This window comes from Bos grunniens, chromosome 28 (genome assembly GCF_055505025.1).
Source record: "Bos grunniens cultivar Pamir isolate PY7600 chromosome 28, Bosgru_T2T1.0, whole genome shotgun sequence".
Taxonomy (NCBI): domain Eukaryota; kingdom Metazoa; phylum Chordata; class Mammalia; order Artiodactyla; family Bovidae; genus Bos; species Bos grunniens.
Genome location: NC_141192.1, coordinates 36,789,883 through 36,817,132, shown reverse-complemented (window position 1 = coordinate 36,817,132; position 27,250 = coordinate 36,789,883). Strand labels below are relative to the sequence as shown.

At 40.7% G+C, this 27,250-nt stretch overlaps 1 protein-coding gene across 1 annotated transcript in view; it reads left to right on the top strand.

Annotated features, from left to right (window-relative positions):
• The window catches only part of ACTN2 (actinin alpha 2), a 78,907-nt gene extending 59,432 nt beyond the window's left edge, over window positions 1-19,475 (top strand). Inside the window, exons 13-21 of the mRNA XM_086382796.1 lie at window positions 2,234-2,342; window positions 4,448-4,588; window positions 6,425-6,607; window positions 9,406-9,540; window positions 10,447-10,626; window positions 11,504-11,650; window positions 13,530-13,595; window positions 15,701-15,859; window positions 17,361-19,475. Coding sequence (XP_086238922.1) covers window positions 2,234-2,342; window positions 4,448-4,588; window positions 6,425-6,607; window positions 9,406-9,540; window positions 10,447-10,626; window positions 11,504-11,650; window positions 13,530-13,595; window positions 15,701-15,859; window positions 17,361-17,519 — 1,279 coding nt within the window. The 3' untranslated portion in view covers window positions 17,520-19,475. The remainder of the gene's footprint in view (window positions 1-2,233; window positions 2,343-4,447; window positions 4,589-6,424; window positions 6,608-9,405; window positions 9,541-10,446; window positions 10,627-11,503; window positions 11,651-13,529; window positions 13,596-15,700; window positions 15,860-17,360) is intronic.
• The last annotated feature ends 7,775 nt before the right edge of the window (window positions 19,476-27,250 follow it).

The window sequence follows — 27,250 nt, the reverse complement described above, 5'->3', positions numbered from 1 at the left end:
CTCTCATGTTTCTCCCTTTTGACTGGAGCGAATTCCTTAATTAACAGAGATGGCCTCTTTTAGAACTATCTTCTTATTCAGCCTTGCCCAAATATATTCTTAAATATTTGTGGCTTTCATATCCAGTTTTTCACTGTATTTGTGGCTTTACCATTGTCTTATTTCTTATGCTTCTTGAATGTTGGCCATCTGGCTGCTTGTTAACAATTTCAAATAAAAAAAGGGAGGGAAACACAAGCAATTTAATGTTATATCATAGTTCCCATAAATAATTTGGGATGGTTTCAAATATTGCTCATAAAAATTAAGTAACAATTTTATATTATTATTATTCCTGGTATCCCCAATGTGTATTTCTTTACTCACTCAAGAGAGGAACCACAGAATCTAAACCTGTGTTCATCTTACTATTATTAGTCTCCCTTTCCTTTTTACCTTTTCTAAAATAATGAATGTTTATGCAGTCCTCAAAGTACAGAAGAAAAGAAAATACCCTGCACAGCTATGCACTCCCTAAGTCCTTGGAATTCGGTATGTGTAGAGCTGCTGCTGCTGCTGCTGCTAAGTCGCCTCAGTCGTATCCGACTCTGCGTGACCCCATAGACGGAGGCCCACCAGGCTCCCCCTTCCCTGGGATTCTCCAGGCAAGAACACTGGAGTGGGTTGCCATTTCCTTCTCCAATGCATGAAAGTGAAAAAATAAAATGAAGTTGCTCAGTCGTGTCCAACTCTTAATGACTCCATGGACTGCAGCCCACCAGGCTCCTCTGTCCATGGGATTTTCCAGGCAAGAGTACTGGAGTGGGGTGCCATTGCCTTCTCCGTGTGTAGAGCTAGTATGTATGAATTAGAAAGAGAGATAAATGTTCGCCCTGATGATAATCACAGAAAGCTGTGATTGATGCCTCCACTGTGGATCACTAGAAGGTTCCTGGGTTTTTAGTTCTGAAGTCTTTCTGCTCTTTAATAGTTGCATTTGAAGAGCCATATCGTTTTCACTTTGTATTCAGGGCTAAATGTATTGCTGTCATGTTTTGGTTGGTTTTGATTTTCTGGTTATAATAATCAGAGAATCTCAGTCCATCTCAGTTAGTGGTGTGTGTCTGTGTGTGTGTGTCTGTGTGTATGTGTGTGTGTGTGTGTGTGTCTGTGTGAGTACGTGTGTACAAAGCTGCTGTTAAGAACTGGATTCTTTAGATGATTGGGAGCGTCTTACCCACAGAAAGCACACTCACATCACAACACATGCATCTCCTTTATTCAGAAACAGTGACATTCAATAAAGACAAGTTAATTTTGTTTAAGAGAATAAAAAGCAGGTTAACAGCCATTGCCTTAATTTAGAGTCGAAAGAAGGAATAAGCTTCAGGGAAATGGATGTGGTCCGATAGGAGGGAATTTCCTAAAAGCCTCACTTTGGACCGTTTTGAGGCTTGCTTTCATCCTAACTAAAAGGGTGATTAAATTTTGTCCAGGATTCAAACTTTCTATCCCCAGAGACACTAGGTTTACTTTCTAGTCAATAATTTGCTTGAATGGTAAATTCAGGTTATCTCACCTCACAAAGATCCCATTAGGATGTACAGCAGGGCTGGTGAGGAACAGGGACCCCTGAGGGAGAAGTCATGGTGTCCCTGCTGTCACACGAGTGACATGAGTCAGTCCTTGTCAGAGAGGAAGGGCTTGGTGCTGCTGGGCTCAGAGTCCCAGCACCTCCGCCCCCTGCCTTCCCCCCAGGACGTGGTGCTCTGTCCAGCCTGGTGCCCTTTGAGAGGAGCCAAGGACACAATGGGGTGCAGGCTTATCCCCCTCTCCCTCCCTCCCCCATGACTCATTTGATGTTCCCGTCACCGTGGCTTCAGCACGGTCCCTGGGACTGTCCTCAGGTCAGATTCTTGGCTTCATTTACAGGTACATCACCACTTAAAAATAATGCACTCCAGGGGCCCGGCCAAGAAAATGAAGGCAGAATAAAGTTAACCTGAGGTGTCAAGAGGACAGCTTTTCTCTCTGTTTAGAAATCTGTTGACCAGCAAGAATTTTCCTAATTCTTCCTGTGATGTCAGAGAATAGCGATCATGTTTGCAGTGCTGAACAAAACCCTGAAACACCCTGCTCGTTCTCCATTACATCTTTTTTTTTTTTTTTTAATTACTACCAATTTATTTTGAGCCTGTGTCCACTTTTCTTCATGTCATCTGGGAAAGTTATTCTTCATTTTCCCTTCTGATAGTGAACTGGACTATCACGACGCTGTGAATGTTAATGATCGCTGCCAGAAAATCTGTGACCAGTGGGACCGGCTGGGAACGCTCACTCAGAAGAGGAGAGAGGCCCTGGAGGTGAGTCTCCAGGCCACCTGTTGGCATGACACCTTCTAACAGAGGTTCCTTTTCTAACTCACTGTTATTCATTTTGTTTTTCTGTGGCATGATGTGTATAAACCAAAACAGATTGTCTGTGGACTTCCCTGGTGCCCCAGTGGCTAAGACTCTATGCTCCCAATACAGGGGTCCCAGGTTCGATCCCTGGTCAGGGAACTAGATCTCACATGTCGCAACTAAAGATCCTGTGTGCCACAACTAAGACAGAGCACAGCCAAATAAAATAAATATTAAAAAAAAAAAAGCATGTGTAGTGAATAGAGCTTCTACAGAGAACATGAAAAGCAGGAGAACAAGGAAAATGGAAAGTTGGTAGTTTTGTTGTCGTTTATCCATATGGCAATGACATGCCCTTTTGAATTAAAAATACAAAAGTCCAGTAGTAATGAGATAATGGTATAAACTCATTTTTGTGAAATAATAGTGGCAGTGAATTTCCCAACATCCTTATCTAAGAGTAAATTGAGCTGAGACTGAGTCAGGAAATAAGGAAGACTGGAAGTTGAGGCATTCAAAGGGAAGATGGCAACACATGCTGAGGTTAGCAAAAATGGATGTGAAGCAGAATCAGGGTGAATCTGGCCCTATTCAAGTGTAAGACTTGGAGAAACAGAAGTAAGTGGCTGGTTTTTAGCTGAACCTAATCATCTCTCAAGATTTCCCTGGTGGCTCAGTGGTAAAGAATCTGCCTGCAGTGCAGTAGATAGAGGAGACACAAGTTTGATTCCTGGGTCGGGAAGATCCTCTGGAGGAGGGCATGGCAACCCATTCCAGTATTCTTGCCAGGAGAATCCTATGGACAGAGGAGCCTGGTGGGCTGTGGTTCATAGTGTCGCAAAGTCAGACACAACTGAAGCGATTGAGCATGCACACATGCAGTCTTCTCTCACCATGGAAGACTCAGACGACATGAAGAAAGAAGCAGTTAGCAATTTTCTGAGTCTTTTCACCCTGACTCTGATGAAGCTTTTAACATGTGTAATATCAGGCTTCCGAGATGCGAACCAGCTGTTAATATATTCACTTAAAGAAAAACGACGAGAGAAAGGAAGGACCAGGCATGTGACAGAGAAAGCTCAAATTTTTTGAACAAGAGGAAAAATGACTCCAAACTATGGAAGACTTTTAGATTCCAGATGCCTCCCTGCCATAGGAAATGAGCATAATATTGTTCTCTGTGACTTGAAGCCTTGTGCTTTCAAATGGCCAGAAAGGCAGAGAGGTTCTCCGAGTTAAATTCTGAATGAGGATTTAAGAACATGAAACTGTAGTTCCTCCTGTCCTCTCTAGGTAGGTGACTGTTGGGAAAGGCACAGTGTTGATCATAAAATGAGGACGATACCATGAATTTTCTATGAACCAGCATGGTTAGAGAATCAGGTCCTCTAACTTCTAAAGTGTACGTTAGCTGAAAGCACCTTACTGCATACTCTATGTGGATTCTCAGTCTGCAAAAGGTAGGATGTGGGGACTTTCCCAGTGGTCTAGTGGTTAAGAATCTGCCTGCCAATGCAGGGGATATGGGTTTGATCCCAGGTCCCTGGGAAGGTTCCACATGCCACGGAGCAACTAAGCCTGTGCCACAGCTATTAATACTGAGCCTGTGCTCTGGAGCGCATGCTCTGCAATAAGAGAAGCCACTGCAATGAGATGCCTGAGAACCACAATGAAAAGTAGCCCCCACTTGCCACAACTGGAGAAAGCAAACTCGCAGCAACAAAGACCCAGCACAGCCAAAATAGATAGACAAATAATAAATAAATAAAAATTTTAAAAAATACAAGAGTAACAGGTGGTAGAATATTTTAAATACTTTCAGAACATTGTGACTCTGGATGTAATTAAATCCACCTCTGATTCAGAAGGCACTTCAGAGACCTGCAGGGCTCAGCCTAGTCATTTGGACATCAGTTAATCTTTTTGTATACACATGCTGATAATGGGAGGGTTGTGATGGACGAAATGTCAGATAATAGTTTATTGCTTTGGAGTGCATCTTTACATGTTCCGAGAACTTTTTCTGATTTAGTCTATGATAACACTGACTTCTATTTAATCTTCAGAGAACTGAGAAATTGCTGGAAACCATCGATCAACTTCACCTGGAGTTTGCTAAGAGAGCAGCTCCTTTCAACAACTGGATGGAAGGCGCCATGGAGGATCTACAAGACATGTTCATTGTCCACAGCATTGAAGAGATCCAGGTAAGTGAACACAGCTCTGTGTTCCCACTACTAGAAATGAATCGTAATTTCAAAAGAGTTCTCTCTTTTGTTTTGTCTCATTTTTTAATTAAGAAAAATGTGGCTGGCGACATCCCTGGTAGTCTAGGGGTTAAAACTCTGAACTTCCACTTCAGGAAGCAGGGGTTTGCTCCCTAGTCAGGAAACTAAGATTCTGCATGCTGTGCAGCGAAGCCAAAAACACACACGCATGTATAGGACTAGAAAGCCCAATGTACCCTTTGACCTTTAGCTTAAAAATGTGTATACTACTCTGCTACAGTCCAGGTTCGATGCACGATGCTGGATGCTTGGGGCTGGTGCACTGGACGGCCCAGAGGGATGGTATGGGGAGGGAGGAGGGAGGAGGGTTCGGGATGGGGAACACATGTATACCTGTGGCGGATTCATTTTGATATTTGGCAAAACTAATACAATTATGTAAAGTTTAAAAATAAAATAAAATTAGAAAAAAAAATAAAAATAAAAAAAAATAAATTAACATCAGCCAAATAAAGGAGAATATGTCTAAAAGGGTATGTTCTTTAAAATAGAATGTGAAATCATATGAGCAGAATAGACATATATGCTCTTGGACTTAGTCACAGCAAATGATGAGTTTATTGGCTGGTAAGTTACCTACTTTGCAGTGTTCGCATTTACTGTTCATTAAAATCTATGGAATTTCACCAGACCATAAAGCATAAATAAAACACAAACCAGCACCTTCTACTCCCCACAATCCGAAATGGTCTGCTTTGGATCTCTTCTGGAGCATCAGAATTACAAATAAGACTTAAAAGTGATTTAGGGAGGTAAGTTCCTCTCAAATAGCCAGGACCCAATTTATTTAGAGACCATTTGATGTATAATGGAATATAAAGAGAAAATACTGTTGGATCATCAAAAATAATCTAGATATAAAAGAAATAGTGAAGGTTGGGATTTGAACCCAACCAAGGAACAGGAATTTTTGCCAAGGAGCATTCTAGAAGGGTTTGTACCTGGTTGTAGGGGGAAAGAAATTACTTCCTTGAACATGGCCTTTGTCTTGTGAAAGAAGCTGTGACAATGTTTCTTGCATGCACTCTTAAGCAGAGGTTGGCAATCTAAAATCGTTTTTGGAATAAGTGAGACATCAAAATATTCCTTGGAAGCCATACTTGATGCGTGAAGTAGTCTCTTCATTTAGTGAAAGGTGTGCTGGCAGCTGATTGGTTGCAGCGTCTGTACTGAGTATTAGCATGGCCCTGGAAGGTGGTCCCCATGGCATCTACATACAACTGAACATAAGGAGCTGCTGTTTTACCCTCTAGGGTCCAAGGATAGGGTTGTTAAGTGGAGGCTTTATAAAGCCTGAGGGGAATGAGTTGGTTTCTGTGGCCTTTTTCTTTTGCAGGAAAGGGAGGTACTTCCTGGTGGTCTGTAGGTTTAAAGGCAGCAAATGGTGGGTTCCTTTTGAGGGGCTAAGGGTAAATAAACCCTGGTCATTAGGAAAGGCAGCTAATTTAAGTTCTGTGCATTGCTGGTGAGTAAGACCTAAACAATAGCTGAGCATCATGATTAAATCAATTATGGGTTTTAAAAGAAGAAAACAATTATTTTTTAAAGACTTTGGATTAATAGACACCAGTGAGTCATCAGGAGGTCTTTTTTTCCCCCCATTTCGACGAACTTGACTTTTGTGTACCAGATAGCTTCTCTGAGACATTCAGAATTTGTCATCCACTGGAGAGTCCTGCAGTTGTAAAGTTATTTATATGCCTGTAAAATTCACTCTGAAGTAAGTCAGATTTTCTCCACTTGTCTCTGGCTTAGAGCTTGATCACTGCCCATGAGCAGTTCAAGGCCACGCTGCCCGAGGCTGACGGCGAGCGGCAGTCCATCCTGGCCATCCAGAACGAGGTGGAGAAGGTGATCCAGAGCTACAGCATCAGGATCAGCTCAAGCAACCCCTACAGCACCGTCACCGTGGACGAGATCCGGTCCAAGTGGGACAAGGTGGGTAACTGAAGGTCCAGGGGTGGGCAAGGAGGGTGTGGGGTGAGGCGGATGTTCTCAAGCTGAGGTGGAGAGAAGAGGTGAACCCCTGGGGAAGTTAGAGTGACTCCCTGGTGATCAGAGTTGCCCTTCACCCCAAATTTCACAGTTGCATTAAAAGAGAAACTGAGGCATAGTAGCAAGTTTAAGCTTTTTTTGAGCAAAAGTCAGTTTGAACTGGGCTGTATCCAATCTAGCAGACAGAAGGGAGCTCCAAGGAGCTGTACAAAATGAAAGACTTTTATAGGCAGAAAAGAGTAGGAACAAGGAAGTTACATGGCCAAAAAAAGAAGGTTGGTTATTGCAAAGTTACTTCCCTTTAGGGGTCTACCTGGCAGATGGTCGCACTAGTGCTGATCAGGTGATTCCTGATTGACTGGTTTTTAAGATTCCATTTCTGGGAGAGCGGAAATTGTATTTAAGTCTAGGTCTGGTGGAGTGGGATTTAGTATAAGCGACTCTATTTTGGGCCTGTTGTCTTGTTTTTCACAGATGAAATATGTTACACTCTTCAATATCTAAATACATTTAGCAGTTTCTATGATCTGTAAGAAAGTAGAAATGATTGTCCTTAAGGAAAATCTTCTCAGTGTTAGCAAACTCAGTACAGGTTATGATACTGAAACTGTTTTTAAAACCCCAGCTGAAAATTTGGTGGAATCCATTTTCTGCTGGTACTTCATCAGAGATTTTTAAGAATATGGGATAGACATGTCCCGAGTGTGTGTGAATTTAAAATGTGGGGAAATTACTTAGGAAACTGTATATGGGGAACCAAAGGACTCTCTACTCATTTACTGCCACTTATATTTTGGGAAACTGTACAGATTTAATTATAGTCCAGTGGGATCATTTGAACCCTTTTGTCTCATTCTTAAGAAAGATTTATTTTCATGGTTTAAATTGTAGCACGGTTATCTTAGTAGGCTGCTAAGTCTTCAGTAAAGAAGTCCAGCAGGTGGATTTGAGGTGGCTTGCTATAAAAACACATGTAACAACTGTTTAGTTACAAACCATGCCAAAGAGAGGGGAAAGAAACAGGTATGGGAAAGAAAGTGTTAAACTGAGAGTCAGTTACTGCTACTGCTAAGTCACTTCAGTCGTGTCCGACTCTGTGTGACCCCATAGACGGCAGCCCACCAGGCTCCCCCGTCCCTGGGATTCTCCAGGCAAGAACACTGGAGCGGGTTGCCATTTCCTTCTCCAATGCATGCAAGTGAAAAGTGAAAGTGAAGTCACTCAGTCGTGTCCGACTCTTATCGACCCCATGGACTGCAGCCTTCCAGGCTCCTCCGTCCATGGGATTTTCCAGGCAGGAGTACTGGAGTGGGGTGCCATTGCCTTCTCCACAGAGACAGTTAAGTTCTTGTTAAACTGAGAGACAGTTAGTTCTTGTTTCTGAACTTAAAATTAGCTCTGGTCTTCGGACAGTCAGAGTAAAAAGGAAACGGTGTTGAGCTGAGTAGTTTCCTTGGGCAGAAAAAGGGAAATATGTCACTTCTTTTCTTAAAATTTATTTATTTTTTAATTGAAGGATAATTGCTTTATAGAATTTTGTTGTTTTCTGCCAGATATCAACATGAATCGGCCACGGGTATACATATGTCCCCTCCCTCTTGAGCTTCCCTCCCTTAAAGTGAGACAAACTCTTCTCCTGTCACTTAAGTTATAGAGCAAAATTTTCCAGAGGGAGTTTTGTAAAAGGGACATTGAATAGTAATGTCTTTTTGCCAGTACACACAGAAAAAGGCTTCTGAAGTAGCTCTTTTGTCTGTGGATCCAAAGAGAACTCAGGCATAGCATAAAATATAAATCACAGGGTACAAATGGAATGGAAAAAAATATGGGCCAGGTGGGATCCTTTCTGGTGGGCCAGCATCGTACAGGGTTGAGCTCATGAACCTGGCAGGGGTTCCCAACTTTTTTGTGTCTTAGATCCCTTTGGTAGTCCAGGGAAGCCTGTGGCTCCTTTCTGATAAAAATATGTATACATTCATAAATAATATTAAAGGTTACAAAGCAAATAAATTACATTGAAAAATAGTTATTAAAATATATATGCATATAACTGAATCACTTTGCTATACAACTGAAATTAGCACAACATTATAAATCAACTATACATCAATAAAAAATAAAAGACCAAGAAAATGTATTTTTAAAGTTGGAATATACTACCATATTTTAAACCTAGGTCTAATAGCAGACCTAGTAAATGTGAGTGGTGATGAGTGTCCATCATATTTTGAGAGGTAGGCAGTAACTAATGTATGTAAGAATGTGATTCCTGTTGTGATAGAGTCACAGTGGACTTGGTGTCCATATTCATAATCGAAGGAAATGCTCATTTTCCTCTGGAGCTGGGGAAAATAAGGATGTCAGTTTTGGTTCATTCAAGTTCACAAATCCTCTGCACTCTGCACCCAGCCCTGCAACCTGCACCGCAACCCCCACCCCCCCACCCCGGATTAGTGCTGCAGGCCGGGAACCCCAAGCTGGACAAATGGTTAGCGTCCCTCATGCAGACTTAGCCTTTCAGCAGGCACTGGTGGCACTGGGTGGCAATCAAGGCTAGACTGAGCTCCCCCTTAGTCCCTAAAGTAGGGAGCACACTCCCCTTCCTCCCCCTCCCCCTCCTTCTCCTCCCCTCCCCTCCCACTCTGCTCCCACCCCTGCCCTCCACCCACCACCACCTATCTTGGTCACTCTTCCTGGACCACCACTGGCCTCTAACCCCTGTTGTCCTTGAATGCTGGCAGGTGAAGCAGCTCGTGCCCATCCGGGACCAGTCACTGCAGGAGGAGCTGGCCCGCCAGCATGCCAACGAGCGTCTGCGGCGCCAGTTTGCTGCACAGGCCAATGCCATCGGGCCCTGGATCCAGAACAAGATGGAGGTGGGTTGGTGCTTCAGAGAGAGCATGCCACGGCCTCCAAATCGGTCCCCAAGCTGACACAACCACTGCTGTCCACTCAGTGCTGTGAGAGCCCTGTCCAAGTCACCAGGGTGGCCCCTGGGTTGTTGCAGCCTGTGCATCAGTTTAGGGGGGTTGGGATGAGGGCAGGGTGCTGGGGGAGGGTGCACACGCACCGAAGGCTGGGAGGCTGTTCTCGCTGTCATCCATTCATCTTGTCATTAAAAATGGTGATGGTCTCCTCCGTTTTCAGCCTCTGCAGGACCTAGATTTTAAACCTTCCATCCCTAAGGAGGATGCGTGAAGAGTCACAAATACTTGGCATTTTCAGAACCTTTAAGGAAAAGTAATCTTTGAATGACACTGATTTCTGGGTTCATTTTATTACCAAGAACAGCCAAAAGACATTTATTGACCTACTGTTTTTTTTTTCTCTGAGTCCCCCCTTATGGTGATAAACTGTTAGCTTCTTTCTTAAAGAGGAGAACATCTAAAAATCTAGGGAATTCTTTTGACTGCTGATGAAGCACCCAGTGGTCTGAAATCTCTCTGGCAGCCACATTCCTGCAGACCATCCCCTGGTCTCCTCGAAAATAGGCAGCTTCAGGCATCCGTCTTCATTGGAAGAGGCTGAAAGGCCTCCTTTCTTCATGGATCTTGGCTGATTTTTTTTCTTTTCCTATTCTCTAGATAGGTTAGAACTAGGTCTTCCTTCATGCTGTGGTACTGTCCTATTTCCTACTTCATCTGAAAAATAAGGGACTTTGGCTGCCGCCTAAAATGCTGGTGTAGCTGGCATCAGAAGCAGAACCAGGAAGGATGTCACCCACAGAGTCATTCGAGAGGCTGGCTCACCTTGTCCTCCTCCCCTGCTCTTGCCTCCACCAGGAGATTGCCCGGAGCTCCATCCAGATCACAGGAGCCCTGGAGGACCAGATGAACCAACTGAAGCAGTATGAGCACAACATCATTAACTATAAGAACAACATCGACAAGCTGGAAGGCGACCATCAGCTCATCCAGGAGGCCCTGGTCTTTGACAACAAGCACACTAATTATACTATGGAGGTACAGCTGCCACACAGGCCTGCGGCACCCTGGTGTCTGCCTGTGACCATTTCATCTGGTCAGGGTGTTTTCCGCCCACATTTATCTCTATCTGTCCCTGTTTTGTTCTACAAGTATGAACGTGAGGGGTCATTGAGCCTTTACTGTCACTGCATGTGAAATCGTTTTGTGAAGTAGATCAAGCACTATGTGTGGGTGATCAGTCGTTCAGTCATGTCCAACTCTTTGCAACCCCATGGACCATAGCCTGCCATGCTCCTCTGTCCATGGGATTTCCAAGTCAAGAATACTGGAGTGGGTTGCCATTTCCTTCTCCAAGGGATCTTCCTGACCCAGAGAGTGAACCCATGTCTCTTGCATCTCCTACATTGGCAGGTGGATTCTTTACCACTAGCGCCACCTGAGCAGCTCAGATCAAGTGCTATATAGTTGTTATTTATCAACATCATCCTTTGTCATCATTGTTATCACAACAGTGAATTCGCTGCACTGCTTTGGAGAAACTCCCAGGAATGGGACTGTTCCATTTCTACCAGTTTGGCCCAGTTTGATCCTTCTGGGAGCCAGTGGGTGTAATCCAGGGCTCATCCTGCTACCTGGTGAATAGAAAGGTGTTCCTAGTGACAGAAAGACTGTACACTGTACATTGTATTCTACAAGGTGCTAGTTGTCACTGTTAGAACCCTGCTCCTCACTTCTGAGTATTTCCCACTATAGAATCTTGAAAGAAAGTGCAAAAGTAGAATTAAAAAAAAAATGTATCGAGAAGTCCTACTTGTCTCCCTTTGGGTTGACTCTCCTGTTATGAAAGTGAGCAGGCGAGATTGACCTGCTGGGAGAACCTGGAGCTGATCATTTGCTGTTTTTCCCTTGGTAGCACATTCGTGTGGGCTGGGAGCTGCTGTTGACGACTATCGCCAGAACCATCAACGAAGTGGAGACCCAGATCCTGACGAGAGATGCGAAGGGCATCACCCAGGAGCAGATGAATGAGTTCAGAGCCTCCTTCAACCACTTCGACAGGGTACCTCACTCCTACTTAATGAAAGGCAATGCTGGGGACATCAAAAGACATATTTGAAATAGCACTCATGCTGTTATTTTTAAGTCGTCATGTCCTTAAAATTTACTGGGAAACAGGATGATTAAGGCCAGAAGAAAAGAGCCACTGAAATGAAGTGTGCTAAGTTCTGATGTTGCTCAAGGTGACATCAGACAAGGTCTAGGTTTGTGGGCCCTTTTATACAGATCACTTAACAAATGCCTTTGTAGTTGGGAGCAAAGCAAGATTTATTCTAAGTGAAAGTACATCCTTAACAGAATATAGTTGAAGGATTTAGGTCATTTTCTAAGCACTTAAATACAAAGCTCTAATGTACTTTTCCTAATTAACTATTTAGGTAAAGCACCTGATGAAAATTAGCCTACTCTTTTGCCATAAAACTTAATTTTCTTTTTTAACGAACAAAATCAGCTCATGAAATGTTATGAGGAAAATGTATCAACAAAATGATGACCATATAAAAAGTTTAGTGCTACCCTTAAAATATTATCTAATATTTTGATTTGAATATAATTGGGTAAAACCAGTTCTTCACAAGAAAATGCCCAGTTTGCTTATCATTTAGTTAATAGTGACTCTTAAGGCCACATTCCATTTGTTAAAAGATCCCTAACAAAGTATATTTCATTCTTTTGCTCAGGACCCTGTGTATGATTTACAGATATTAGTTAAATGGTTCTCAAAATGCCTGTGGACTAGACCAGCCATATTCAGGCCTATTAATGAGTTCAGAAAGTAGACTTCTGATCAGGGACCTGAGGCATAAATAAAGTATTATATACAGACATGGATACTAAAGTTATTTTGGCTTCAGCACAGCTGTACTGTTGATGCTATAACACTGACCTGACTTCCTTCAGGTCGGGTCTTTTTCCTTCCATGGAGGGAAATAATTGACCATTGTTCCTGCATATATCACCTGGGCTTTTAGGAGGACAGCTCCGCTTGTTTGGGCCACTTCAGAGAGGGAAAATCCACATCTATTTGAATCCAGGGTAACGAGACTGTCTCTTGCAACAAAGGTGCAAAGGAGGACAATGCAGAACCTGCCAAGTTTAAAAGTTTAAGTAAAGCAACTATAGTCCGATAAAAATTAATTAAAAAACAAAAAACCCAGCTTCCCAGTTTCAGTGAATAATTTTCATTCATCTAACAAGAACTCCTTTCAAACATGTGTATACCTGTGGCGGATTCATGTTGATATATGGCAAAACCAATACAATATTGTAAAGTTAAAAAAAAAAATAAAACTAAGAAGGAGTGAAAATTAAAAAAAAAAAAAAAAAGAACTCCTTCCATACTAGCTTTCCCTTCCCGCCGCCCAGTAAAAGAATTAATAGAAGTTTAAGTTAAGGATTCTACGTCTTGGAGGGACTTGGGCCTGAGAGTGGCTGTAGCGTGGCTGTAGCGTGACTGCAGCATGAATCCTAGCCCTGCTGTCATCTTTGGGGGACTTTTACAAGCGAGGTCTGCCTGGGGCCTCAAGAGTGTGAGGCGTTCTCACAACACTTACATTGTGTTCGGTCATCAGTGGGTGGCAGTGGGCAGCTTCTGACATGGTCATTTTCAGTAGCACTGGGTATTCCTCCTGCTTTCTAAGGTGTGGTCTCCATTTCTGACTGCTGTTTACCTTCCTTCCCTACTTTTTCCTTTTTAAGAAATTATTTTGTAATGTAATGTCCCTGTGTTGGGCCTGTCCTTTCTGTAAATCAGACCTTTAAAAATTCTTTGGCAGATGTCAAAGTGTCCCTTCTCTTGCTGGATTTTGTTCCCTGGTCAAGTCGAGTTGTTTATTTTGCCTCTAACACTCACCTTCTTTCTTCTTTCTTTTTGTTGAAAGAGGAAGAATGGTCTAATGGATCATGAGGATTTCAGAGCCTGCCTGATCTCCATGGGTTATGACCTGGTAAGACAGAAGTTGAAATTTTACTACTATGATATTTTACTGAGCTTATTTAGGTTTGTATTTTAGAAGACAACTGCCTTAAACTGTGGCAGCCCACTTGGGATTGTTTCATTTACCAAGGTTACTAGGTAACATTGACAGTTTGCCTGGTACCATATGAAAATGACTTCCCGGAGTCAGAACATATATTTTCATTCAGTCATTGGTCAGCTGGTTTTTCCCTTGTGAAGGAAGATAACATAAAACTTTCCTGATGGTTTTTAAACAGCATTATTTGAGAGATAATTTACATACCCTACAATTTGCCCATTGAAAGTAGACACTTCAGTGGCATTTCCTCCTGATTTTCAAAGTGTTTTTTCCTCTAGTATTTTAGAAGGTAAAAAGTTTTTAGTGGGCTTCCTTGGTAGCTCAGTGGTAAAGAATCGACCTGCCAATGCCAGAGACACAGGGTCGATCCTTGATCAGAGAAGATCCCATGTGCCTTGGAGCAACTAAACTCATGCGCCCCAACTACTGAGCCTGTGTTCTAGAGCCTGGCGATTACTACTGCTGAGCCCACGCACCACAGCCACTGAAGCCTGTGCGTCCTAGAGGCTGTGCTCCATAACAAGAGAAGCCACCACAATGAGAGGCTTTTGTGCAACGAGAGAGTAGCCCCCACTCTGCAACTAGAGAAAAGCCCACGCAGCAATGAAGACCTAGCACAGCCAAAAAATTAATTAATTATTTAAAAAAAATTTAAAATCTGCTAAGAAATCTTACATTTCCCTGTGGGTTGTGAGTACCTGTATTAACCTTACTTCTGTGTTACCTGTTAACACGTTACTGACCAAAGACATATTAATATGTCTTTTGTTACCTGAACATTATTGACTGGAAATGTGAGAGTGATGTAATTTACGTCATCATGCGAAGCTGTTAGAACTTAAAATTGGTCAAGGGTTCATTATGCAAAACTTAACGATTGTTGTTATCATTCACATTTTGCCCCATTAGCTTCTTGTCCCAACTTGTGTATATTATAAACACAAGCTTATTACCATAAAATTTTTTAAAATGATGCATAGCGAAATTTTGAGTGAAGAATTTTTCAATGAATTTTATGCAAATTCTTTCTCTGATTGTCCGAGTGACATGTATACTTTAGTATCTCGTAATATGATAGTTCTTCCAAATATAGTTCTGATTCAGCCAATGTGAAAATTAGACCAACAAAAAGACAAAATATCTTAGTGATTGATTCTGATACGGAAAGTGAAAATGAAACTCATTGTGCTGGAAGAGACTATATAGGTGTCAGGTGTAATTATTGAATGTAATAACCCACAAAGTGTTAGTGAAGTAACGTATTAATTTTTGGCCAGTCAAAGCAAAAATTACTGTCCTATAGGCTTTCGTTTCTGCGAAAATCCCCCAGTCAATAATGACTTAATATGTAATGTTGTTTAAACATGAATTACTTTGATGCATCTCCCCTTTCAAATAACCACTGTAAGAGCCCGCCTCTAACCTGCCTTCTCTTTGGCAGTATTATTCTTCTCAATTATAGCCTGAGAAAAGGCCTAAGTCTCTGAATTCTTCTTCCATAATTATGTTAAGTCCCAAGGCAACAGGGCTTCCCTGGTGGCTCAGCAGTAAAGAATCTGCCTGCCAGTGGAGGAGATGGGAAACGTGGGTTTGATCCCTTGGTCAGGAAGATCTCCTGGATAAGAATATGGCAACCCGCTCCAATATTCTTGCCTGGAGAATCCTATAGACAGAGGAGCCTGGTGGGCTACAGTCCATGGGGTGACAGAGAGAGTCAGACATGACTTAGCAACTAAACAACAACAACCCAAGGCGACATGGATCAGAGAGAGAAAGGAATTCGGACATCAGGAGCTTCCGGGTTGATGCTGTAGCTACATTTCAAAATCTGTTAATAACAGTAAACTTAAGTCACCCATAAGGGGAATCTGTTCCAAACGTGGAAGGGAAGTGCAGGGAGTATTTAAGTTTTCAAGCAAAAAGGAACTTGCATGCCAACAGGTAAAAGCGGGAAAGCAGCACAGTTAGGAGTTGTGGACTGTTGAAGTCAATGTTTCCTTGCAACCTTGCCTCAGGGTGAAGCTGAGTTTGCCCGCATCATGACCCTGGTGGATCCCAACGGGCAGGGCACCGTCACCTTCCAGTCTTTCATCGACTTCATGACCAGAGAAACGGCTGATACCGACACGGCCGAGCAGGTCATCGCGTCCTTCCGGATCCTGGCTTCTGACAAGGTCTGCATCGACACATTTTCTTCTGCCTTTCTGACAGTCTGCTGCTTTATTCCAATAAGAATGGAAGCAATGTTGCAAATAATAATGATTTTGATACTGCTGCCTTTTATACCACATCCGCACTGAATTCAGAAAGCACTTAAACGTAACGCTGGTGTACTCGGAAGAGGCTAAACACAGACATTCTGTCTTGGCATTTGTACCTGGTCCTTATGGGAGTTTCATAGAAGGAACCAGCAGTATGAATTTTGCAGTTTTTTTGTGTGTGTTTTTCTGGTTCAACCCTACTTTACATTCTGGATTGGTAGATAAGATTTCTGAAAGATGAAACAGTGCAATTCAGATGTTAGAAAACTGAGAACCTTCTCCCAAGGATCAATGACACTGACTGTGCCCAGCCCTTGGAGCAAAGTTGAATAGAGCCATCCATTCTTTGTAAAAATTGGCAAGTTTTTCATTACATGTAACCTAGAAATTAAGTAGGAGTTTAATTGCAAGTTTAGAATTTTCAAATCTCCCAAAACAATATTAAAACTTTTCAATATGTATAAGTTCAGTTTGGGATATGATCCCTTTGTCTTGTGTTCTAGCTGAAAGGGAAAGGAAGTTAGGATTCTAAAACACATCGGCTTGGCCATGTTTATTACCTTAAAAAAAATCTTATCTGACAACATAAACTATCTTTAAAATAATTATGTTTGTTTTAAAATGAATCCTTTATCATGTGGATAGGGGTTGAGGGGAGAAGGTCCAACTGGTTTAGGAGATAATAAACCAAGGCTTATCTAACACACCCAAAGCCCTACTATATATTACAATATATTTGCTCTTTATTTATCTTGACCTATCAGTCTATTTTATGAGAATTATCCTATTTTCTCTTGGACATTTGACATTAAAAACAAAAGACTCCATTGTTCAATGTCAGTTTAGTTTTGCTTTAGAAGGAGTTTTTCACCAGTGGCAACATGCCTCTAGTTTTTTAATAAATTGTGTAGGAAAGCAAGCACATATCACATGTATTTTTTAAAAACCACATTGATCATTTTAAATTAAATATTCCTATATTTTCATTAGTGTATGGTATAAACCAACCTCCGCTTTATCTTTCTGTATGAAATTTACATCATAGTATTTTTCACTAATATTATGGCTCAATTTGAGAAGTGTTGATGGTACTGCTCCCTTTGTCTCTGTGAAGCATTTTAAATTTCCCACTGGCCAGAAGACAAATTACAAGTAAAACTCAGCCTTTGGTTGGCTGTCTGGTACTGTGCCTGTTAGACTCCCTACCTTTAGTCTTTTATTTTTTTATCTTTATCTTATTTTGGAATATAGTTGATTAACAATGTTGTGTTAATTTCAGGTGTATAGCAGACTGATTCAGTTAATCCTTTTTTTAACAATTAAACAAATGCAAGAAGTATGTCAGTATTTAAACCATTTAAGTTCCAGTGTGTCTTGCCATTGATTTTTAAAACATGTGTGTACTGTTTTCCAGCCATACATCTTGGCGGAGGAGTTGCGTCGGGAGCTGCCCCCAGACCAGGCCCAGTACTGCATCAAGAGGATGCCTGCCTACTCAGGCCCAGGCAGCGTGCCCGGAGCCCTGGATTACACCGCATTCTCCTCCGCACTCTACGGGGAGAGCGATCTGTGAGGCTGGGGTTTTGTAGTCGCTGATTAGAACGCAATAAAAGCTGAAGTCACAGTTTGTTTCTTGGAAACTTTGACAAGCTTTATTACGTTGTAGAGGGAGAACACTTTTTTCGCAACTCAGTTATTGCCAGCAGTGTAAGATGGCTGAAGTTAAGTTTTTCTAGTAGATGACATAGCGTACTTTATAAGTAGGTTTCTTTACTTCTGAGTTTTTAGCTAAGTGCAATGAAATATCAGGGGTTATAAAACAAAGCCAATCCTTGAGTAGTGTGAAATTAGGAAGACCTAAGGATAGAAGGAACATACAAAATGGGAAAATTCTGAAATACCCAAGATTCAAGACCAGAAAAATAATAGTAAATGTTTGACATTAAAAAAAAATTCTTCATATATATAATATGTTTATATGGTTATCTCTTGGGGAATATATTTGGGATACTGGTGTTTTACTTTCTGGCTTATCCAAAGATTATATTTAAGATAAATGGTAACTGTCATCTCGTTAGCTGAATTGAATATTGTGAACTTCCAGAGAATAGAAACAGACACCCCAAAAGACTTTTAGCACTTAAAACATTTTAGGTAGAAATCATAGTCAGCTCTTCTTTATTTAGGACTACGTGGTCCAGTTAGTGGATTGCAATGCCTTACTCATACTGCAAAGCAGGAACCTCACCATGGAAATGTTTCATTGCCAGGGAGGAAGATGGAATCACTAGGTAAAATGTGTTTGGGGGGGATTATTTATTGATTCCAGGTTTCTGTGCTTTTTTTAGAGCTTGTTAGTATGTTAGAGTCTCACGAGATGACCATATATAAGTGCTCTGTTTTTAAACAAACAGGTGTCAATAGCAATAGTTATGATGGGGGACAAGTCAAAAGCTGCTATTTTTATAGCTCTCCAGGCAGAATTTCTCCTTTTTTTGCCTTTTAATTTTACTATCTGATAAAGAGAAGGTGTTAAAGGGAGGAGTTGGTAGGAAAGGACTAATTCTCACCAACAGTAGAGGTAAGTTCTTTAACTGCAGAACCTTTACATACTTCAGGTGGATTCATTTTGTGTAGCAGGAATTCTTGATGTTTCTGCCCACTCTCAGTGAGTGTCCCCACTGTGATTGGATGGGGCATTGCCACACCTCCTTCCATGTCTATGTGGAAGCCCCTTGCAGAGGACACCGATGGCTCCTGCCACCCATATCTGTCAGCTTTCATTCATTTTTCTGCTCATGCTGCTGTTTGCTGTACCTCCCCTGTTTTTCCATCTTGTTGACAGCTTGTAAAGAATAAAGCAGGAATTCTTTTTATATCTGAATCCTTAATGATCAGATGAATTACAAACAAACAAAAACAGTTGTAAATAGCAATTGAAGTGTTACTAGAAAAACAGTCATGTGCCTGTTAACCTATAGTCTTTTTCTTCAGATTTTTCTAGATTTCCACCAGTAGCTGGAAATGGGATATTTTCCATTCATGACTGTCCCATAACTTAATATTTTTACACAATTGGCCCATTTAGAACCTTCAACCTTTGTAAGTTTCATTTAATTTGCTTCATTTTATTAAGTAGCTGATAGTTTACAGATTTCTGAAATCTGAGTCCTTGAGTTCAGTGCCAGACACTTTTGGGGTGGTGTTTAGGTGAACTGTGACTCCTTATTCTACTTCATGCAGGTGCTATATTCTAGCTGTATAGGGAGAAAAACAGGAAGATATTCTGCCTTTGAGGCTACTAGTGGGAATTTGTGGTGTTTTACAATTGGTGTAGGTGGTTCATCTTCCTAAAATTTTAGTTTCTTTACAACATTCAAGCAAGAGAATGGATCAACACTATCTGCTAACAAATGAAAAAGGGAAATAAACTCTGAAACACTTAATAAACATGTTTGTACTCTCATTTTAGAAGTTATTTTTATTTCTGAAGCTGAATTATTGATTAAACTTAATTTGTAAAAGAAAAGGAATCCCTGTTTTATTATTATTATTATTTCAACTAATAACCAGTTTCTTTGGTTAACCACAAACTTTCCTCACTTAAAATTTCCATCATCACTTAAAACTCTCATTTGGTTTAGCATTTGCCTTGTTTAAAGAATTAGAGACTGGCTTGTTGGGTAGAGGGTAAATTTGAGATGAGGAATTAAGATTGGCCCAGTTAGAGGTGAGTGATGAATGGACTAGGGAACGAAATGGATTAGGAAGAAATTTTTACCCCAGATATCATTTCAGAATCCCCAGTAGGTATTTTGAAAGTGTATGGCACCCCGAGCCCTAACCCCAGAGCTTCTAGTTGTGAAGGTCTGGGTTAAGACCTGGACATCTGCCGGGGTTCAGCCCCGGCTGATCCAGGGTATTCGAAGCGGGGACAGCGTCGGTGAGGATCAGGATACAATAGCTTCAATTAGATATTAATTAGAGATGTAAAGAGTAATAGAATGAGGATAGCTCAGTAGGAAAATTCAGTGGAGAAAAGAGGCTGAGTAGCTTGGTTTACGTGGGAGACCAATAAAACTTCAAGACAAGAACTTTGCACCACTTACGTAGGTCGCAGGCGTCCTTCTGTTCTCCCGAAGGAGAGGAGACACTGAGGCCTCCCCGGTTGGATCTTAGAAGCCCAGGCATAATTAGTAACCATGGCGGGTTCCGTGCTCCAGATGGAGATTCAGCCAGAGTGAGACAGAGAGCGACATGGGGAGACCAGTATTTCGAGAAACTGATCCCAATTCTTTATTTTCCATGGGCTACTTTTATACACTGAGATGTTATGCCAAAGTCACGTGGGGTCAGCAGTCCTGACTTTTATCAAAGTCAGGTGCTTCATACAAATGTATACAGAGGTCTTAGGGGTGTTACATCATCTTCTGGCCAGGGGGACCTGCTGACAATTTATGACCCTCTCCTTGTGACAGTGGTCAGTCAACCAGGACACTTATTTCTCCAGGGGTGATTATTCTTAAAACAGACGCCACCCAAATAAAGTTACATTCCTATAGGGTGAGGGTGTAGTGGGTTTTAGTTAAGGAAAGAATTTACTTAGCCTAAGGTCTAATGTGATTAATATCAAAGGTTAATACTTATTTCTTCTATATATTCATTAATGTGTGTAAGGGCAGGGGATGTGGAGACTTAGCAACAAACATTGGCTCAACAAATGAAAAACCCTTCACCAATACAATTTCTAATCAGCCCATTATACTCATAGTTTTCTAACTTTTCTAAGGAACCTGTTTTTAGAAGGTTTAAAGCATCTCGTGCCTCTCACAGTTGAGAGGCTGTGAGCAATCACATGTGGCCAGACAAGCCTGTCAGGCAGGCTAGAGAACCTTCAGAGGAGTTTGTAGGTTAAAACACTCTTGTCACACCCAGGAGTTTTTATTAACTGGAGCTCTAAGTTAACTCCTTCTCCGAAAGAGGTGGTGGGGGACAGCCCCCCGTAAAGTCAGAGGTGTAGGTGGGAGCACAAAGTAGTAAAGCAGGCAGGCTCTAGTTATGGGGGTAGATGCTCGAGGATTTCCAGGGGGACTCCTGAGGCTCGATCCCGCCTTTGCGTATGTTGAGCCTCCTTCCTCATGACCTTTGCCACGGGCCGAGTGCCTCACTCTGGCCCCCAACAGACATCTGCATTTTTTGAAAGCTCCATGGATGATTCTACTAACCCTCAATTGAAAACCACTGGATTAGAGGTAATGGAAAGGGTCATTAGTAATCAGGAAGTGTAAAACAGAGAAGCTCTTACTGGAAAGGTTAATGGTTGGACCACATGAATGGTCAGGCCAACCCCTGTACCATCTGGTTGGTGATATACAAATATTGGCAATGGCTGAATTTCAGATGGGTACACTTGTCTTCATATTCTTTCTTGCTGCGTACCTGATTCACACATATTCATGAAACAAGCTGGAGATGAGCTCTCTACAGCCTTTAAGTGAAAAGAAGCAAATCAAAATGATATAAAGTCAGAAACTTGTATTTCTTTTTAAAATTAATTTTAATTGGAGTATAGTTGATTGACAATGTTGTATTAATTTCAGGTGTACAACAAGGTGAATCAGTTATACATACACATATATTCACTCTTTTTAAGATTCTTTTCCTATAGAGGTCATTGCAGAGTACTGAGTAGAATTCTTTATGCTGTATAGTAGGCTATTACTAGTTACCTGCTTTATATATAATAGTGTGTGTATGTCAGTCCTAATCTCCTAGTTTATTCCTCCCTGTCTTTGTATTTTAAGAAGTAGTTAATTATTACCAAGCTGACAAAGACTCACCCACAGTCGCCTTGGGTTATTTGACAAGAAGGCACTGAGTGCATTCAACTGTGTCCGTGAACTTTCTCAAATACCCAGGAGCCTATGTAGTGCTTTAACTGCCCTGTGTGCGACGTTCTCATATTTCAGATGGAATCGGCAGAGAAGGAGACAAGTTTTTTTTTCCCCTTTTGGATTCATTAATTAATAACTCAGTACTTAGTGTGTTAGTCATTCAGTCGTGTCTGACTCTTCGTGATCCCACGGACTGTAGCCCGTTAGGATCCTCTGTCCATGGAATTCTCCAGGCAAGAATATTGGGGTGGGTAGCCATTCTCTTCTCCAGGAGATCTTCCAAACCTGCGGATGGAACCCAGGTCTCCTGCATTGTAGTCAGATTCTATACCATCTGAGTCAGCAAGCAGCTGACAAATCATCATTCTTTTAAAGCTGGGAGCTGAAGGCGGTTGTGATCCATCAATGGGAATCCCTAACCAAGGATTCCCCAGTACCTTAAAGTCTTTTCGAAGTAATCTCCAAAGCACTGCAAACTTCCGTGTTGATAAAACAAATGGGCAGAAGTGATGGCAAATTGGAGTATCAGTAAGAAATAAATGGCTTTTTTTGGTCATGTATTTAAACATTGGGAATTCTTTTCAACTACTTTCAATAATAATACTTAGAACAAAGAAACAATCCAACCGAAAAATGGGCAGAAGACCTAAGCAGACACTTCAGTGAAGACATACAGATGGCCAACATGAAAAAATATTCAACTTCATTAATTATTAAGAAGTGCAAATCAAAACTACAATGAGATACCATGTTACACTGGTCAGAAAGGCCATCATTTAAAAGCCTACAGATAACAAATACTGGAGAGAGTGTGGAGAAAAGGGAACTCTCTTACACTGTTAGTGGGAATGTCAATTGGTACAGCCACTATGGAAAACAGTATAGAGGTTCCTCAAAAAAACAAAAAAAAGAGTGGCCATAAGATCCTGCCATCCCACTCCTCAGCATATATCCAGAAAAAACGAATTGGAAAAGACACATGCACCCCAGTGTTCACTGTAGCACTGTTCACAACACTAAGGCATGGAAATAACCTAAATGTCTATCGACAAATGAATAAAGATTAGTCTATATACACAATAGAATGCTGCTGCTGCTAAGTCACTTCAGTCATGTCCGACTCTGTGCAACCCCAGAGATGGCAGCCCACCAGGCTCCCCCGTCCCTGGGATTCTCCAGGCAAGAACACTGAAGTGGGTTGCCATTTCCTTCTCCCAATAGAATGCTACTCAGCCATAAAAAAGAATGAAATAATGCCACTAGAGGCAACACGGATGAACCTGGAGATTATCATCCTAAATGAAGTAAGAGAAAAACAAATACCATATGCCATCATTTATATGTGGAATCTAAAATACGACACAAAGAACTCGCCTATGAAACAAATAGACTCACAGAACAGATTTGTGCTTGCTGTGGAGGAGGGAAGGACTGGGAGTTTGGGATTAGGAGATTCAAGCTATTATATATATGGATAAACAGCAAGGTCTACTGTACAGCACAGTATTCAATATCCTGTGATAAATCATAATGGAAAAGAGTATGAGGAAGAATGTATATACATGTATAACTGAATCACTTTACAGTAGAAATTAACAGAACCCATAAATCATTAAAAAATAATCCTTAGAATGATTTAACTTTAGTTGCTAAATTGTGTCCAACTCTTGTGACCCCATGGACTATAACCCACCAGACTCCTCTGTCCATGGAATTTTTCAGGCAGGCATACTGGAGTGGGTAGCCATTTCCTTCTCCAGGGGATCTTCCCAACCCAGGGATTGAACCCAGACTCTTTACCACTGAGCCACCAGGGAAGCCCTTAGAATGAGTTAGCCAATTAGAAAAACACTTGTGAATAACCAAGGCAGCACAGACTGGTAACAAGAATGCTTTCTGAGACAACCACAATTGTCAAGTTTCACTAGATAAAAGTTGTGGTAATTGTTTACATGATTTCTTTTAGATTTGATGTGTATTATATGAGAAAACACTTAAAACATATTTATCCAAGCATATAAAATATTCCCATTACAATCTTTGACTTACTTCATCTTATAAAATATTCAGTATGTACTATTTCATGTTAGCTAAAATGTATAATTTATGCTAGATACCAGGCCAATTAATTTTTGACAGTTTATATTTTACTCTTTAATTAAATACTTTGAAAAACTTTGATCAGAATGTTTAAGACAATGGAATTATTTCCTGAATTTATACATGATTTTTATATAACTATTCCCAAACACAACTTCAGTACACATAAGCCCTCCTTCTAGCATCCCCACCCTTGTTTCATGAAAAACTTTAAAAAGTGTAGCTACATATTATACTGCACAAATGAGAAAGATTTACGTAATACAAATTTTAATTCTATTAGCACAACAGCATTTTAATCTTGACTTAACTGCCTTCATAAGATTCTGTTCAATATTTATTTCTCAGTGGTTTTTAAATGATTCCTCAAAATAAAGATTTGAGTTTATTTGAATTGAAAATGAAGTCAGATTTTTTTTTTTTTTTTACAACAGAAAGTAAGGCTGATTTACTTAATCATTTAGTTTTCCTTGGGTAATTAGGCTACATGGGGGACATTTTCCACTTTTTCAATTATCTGAATCTGAGGCTCCAATGTTTTGATGAAAACAATTAAAACACATGATAATACAAAAACATTTTATTGAAAGAAGAAAGGAATTGGCAAAGCTGTGTTAAAACTAACAACTTCCTCTAACTTTTTCTGAATACAGTGGACTAAATAAGGAGTCTTGAGGAGAAAAGGAACAGGAGTCATTCATAGTTGCTGAGTTCGAGGATTGGCACAGCTACAGCTTAGAAGAAATCTGAGTTTCTGTCGGGAGATCACCCCAGTGATATGGGCTGCTCCCCTCAAAACTGCCATGTGGAAACAGAAACTTGTGTATGTTTTAAGCCACTGTATTTAGAATATCTGTTACAACAGCTTGGCCTTACCCTAAACAATACAGTAATAGTAACCTTGACAGCTTCCTCACCTAGCTGTATAGCTACATTTATGATATTTTAGATATACTAAACATTTTAACTTTTATCTTTTTATTTCTCAGCTTTATATGAGTTTTGATAAAGAGAGAGAAGGACGTTTTGTACCTAATTCGACACATTCATTCACTCATTTTACAACCACTGTATTTTACAGCCACTAATATCCAGAATGCTGCATGGTGTGGCCAAAAAGATTATTTAATACAATAATACTAGCACATATCAAAGTGTCTTAAATTCAATGAAGTATAATAATATAGGAACCATAAAAATTAATGCTAGGCTATATACAGACATGGAAGAGGAGCATATAGTGATTTGGAGAAATCAGAATGAGGTGAAGAGTTTAGACAGCAATTTTTTAAAAAATGGAGGATAGGTGACAAAAGAATGAGAGGAATCTAACAAAGGAATAACAAAATTAAAATCTGCATCAGAAATGGGTTTTATAAAGACAGCAATTATTTTGCAAAAATCAGAAGTGGAGGATGGATATCTAAGTTAAATGTTTTTAAACCCTAACAATTATAATTATTCTAAAGTAACAGAATGGTTGAACAGAAGCAATAATCAAATATATCACTAAATAAGATTTTCTTGAACTGAAAAAAAGGATTTAAGCGTTCAAGCAAAAGAACACACAGTATACTGGGCAAAAATCAATAAAGAAAAACTAACACCTCGACATATTCTGCCATTCAAAAAAGATAATTTTCAAGATAAGAAAAGAATGTAACCAGACAGAAAAAAGACAATAAAATACAAGTCACCTGGGCTCAGACTTCTCTCTAACATGAGATACAGGAAGACAACATAGGCAAAATGGAGAAGATTGAAATAGCTGTCCCTCCAATAAAAAAACAACTGAATTGGCAGGAGCTGTCTGAAGCAACTAGTTTGGAAAGCTGGGCTGGCAGAACAGTTGCAGAGCCTGGAGAGAGTCTACTGAAGCAGCTGAATCTCAGGCTGTACCAGGTACCATCTCCCATCCTTCAACCCTGTGGCAGGCAGCTGTGAACAGGGGCAAGCGTTCCTGGTGTAGCTTGCTACAGTCAAGGTGGGTAGCAAGGAGCTTATCTTTCAAAAGTCGAGGTCATGTGTTTTGAGTGCTAATTGCTGCTTTTTATCACTGAGGAGCCAACACAGAAGTCAAGCATTGTTTCAACCTACATGGGCTGAAGTGGATTTCCAGCAAGGAGGGGATTCAAAGATGGGATCTATTTTTCACTTTATGGGAACCAGACATTTAAGGAAATCTTTGTAAGGCCAAAGACAACTGCAGAGATGATGGAAGAGATCAGTCAGTGATCTTACCTAACATACGATACAAGTGCTGCAAAGTTAGTTTGGAAAATTCACGTGGCTCTAGCCCTCAACCAGCAAAAACTAGCAATCCCTGAAGAGTGGGAGAATTAGACTTCCAGAATTACTACATTATACTCAGAAGGTCTAGTTCTCAACAATAACAAAAAAAATGTAAAACAGACCATAAACCAGAAAATATGACCCATTCATCGGAAATAAAAAATTTGAGGGACTTTCCTGGTGGTTCAGTGGTTCAGACTGCTTGCTTCCAATGCAGGGGGTGTGGGTTCAACCCCTGGTTGGGGAACTAAGATCCCACATGGCACATGGCATGGCCAAATAAATGAATAGAGTCTTAGAAAAGATGACATTTAAAAAGAGAAAAGCCATCCAGATTAGAAAGAAAGTGAAATTATCTCTGTTCTACAGATGATATGATGTTATATGTAGAAAATTCTAACAAACCTACAAAAATTTGTCAGAGCCAAAAGAATTCAGCAAGGAGATTTAACATCAACACCTCAAAATCAGCTGTATTTCTACACACTTGCAATTAACAGTCTGAAAAGGAACCGATGAAACAGTTCCATTTACAATAGCATTAAAAAGTAATATCATTTTCCTTCCTTCCCACTTGTCTTACTCCATCTGGGCTGCTCTAACAAAATACCGCAGGCATCTATAGGTAGGGTATTAACAACAGATTTATATTTCTCATAGTTCTGGAGACTGAGAAGTTCAAGATCATGGTATTAGCATGGTTAGATGAGAACCCAAACTTCCCTGTATATCCTCACATAGCAGAGGGGACAAGGGAGCTTTACTGGGCCTCTCTTACAAGGTCCCTAACTCCCTCTGAAGGTTCCACCTTCATGACCTAGCCACATCCCAAAGCCCCTACTACCAATGAGCATTAGGATTTCAACATATGAATTTGGAGGGGACACAAACATTCAGCCCCTAGCACCATTATTTTTTCTTACATTGTAGTCCAAATCTATCTCTTTACATGAATTTCTTGGGTTTTCATATTTTGAATGAACTTCTTTCTTCTTCTAGTTACTAGCTTTCCCCTTGT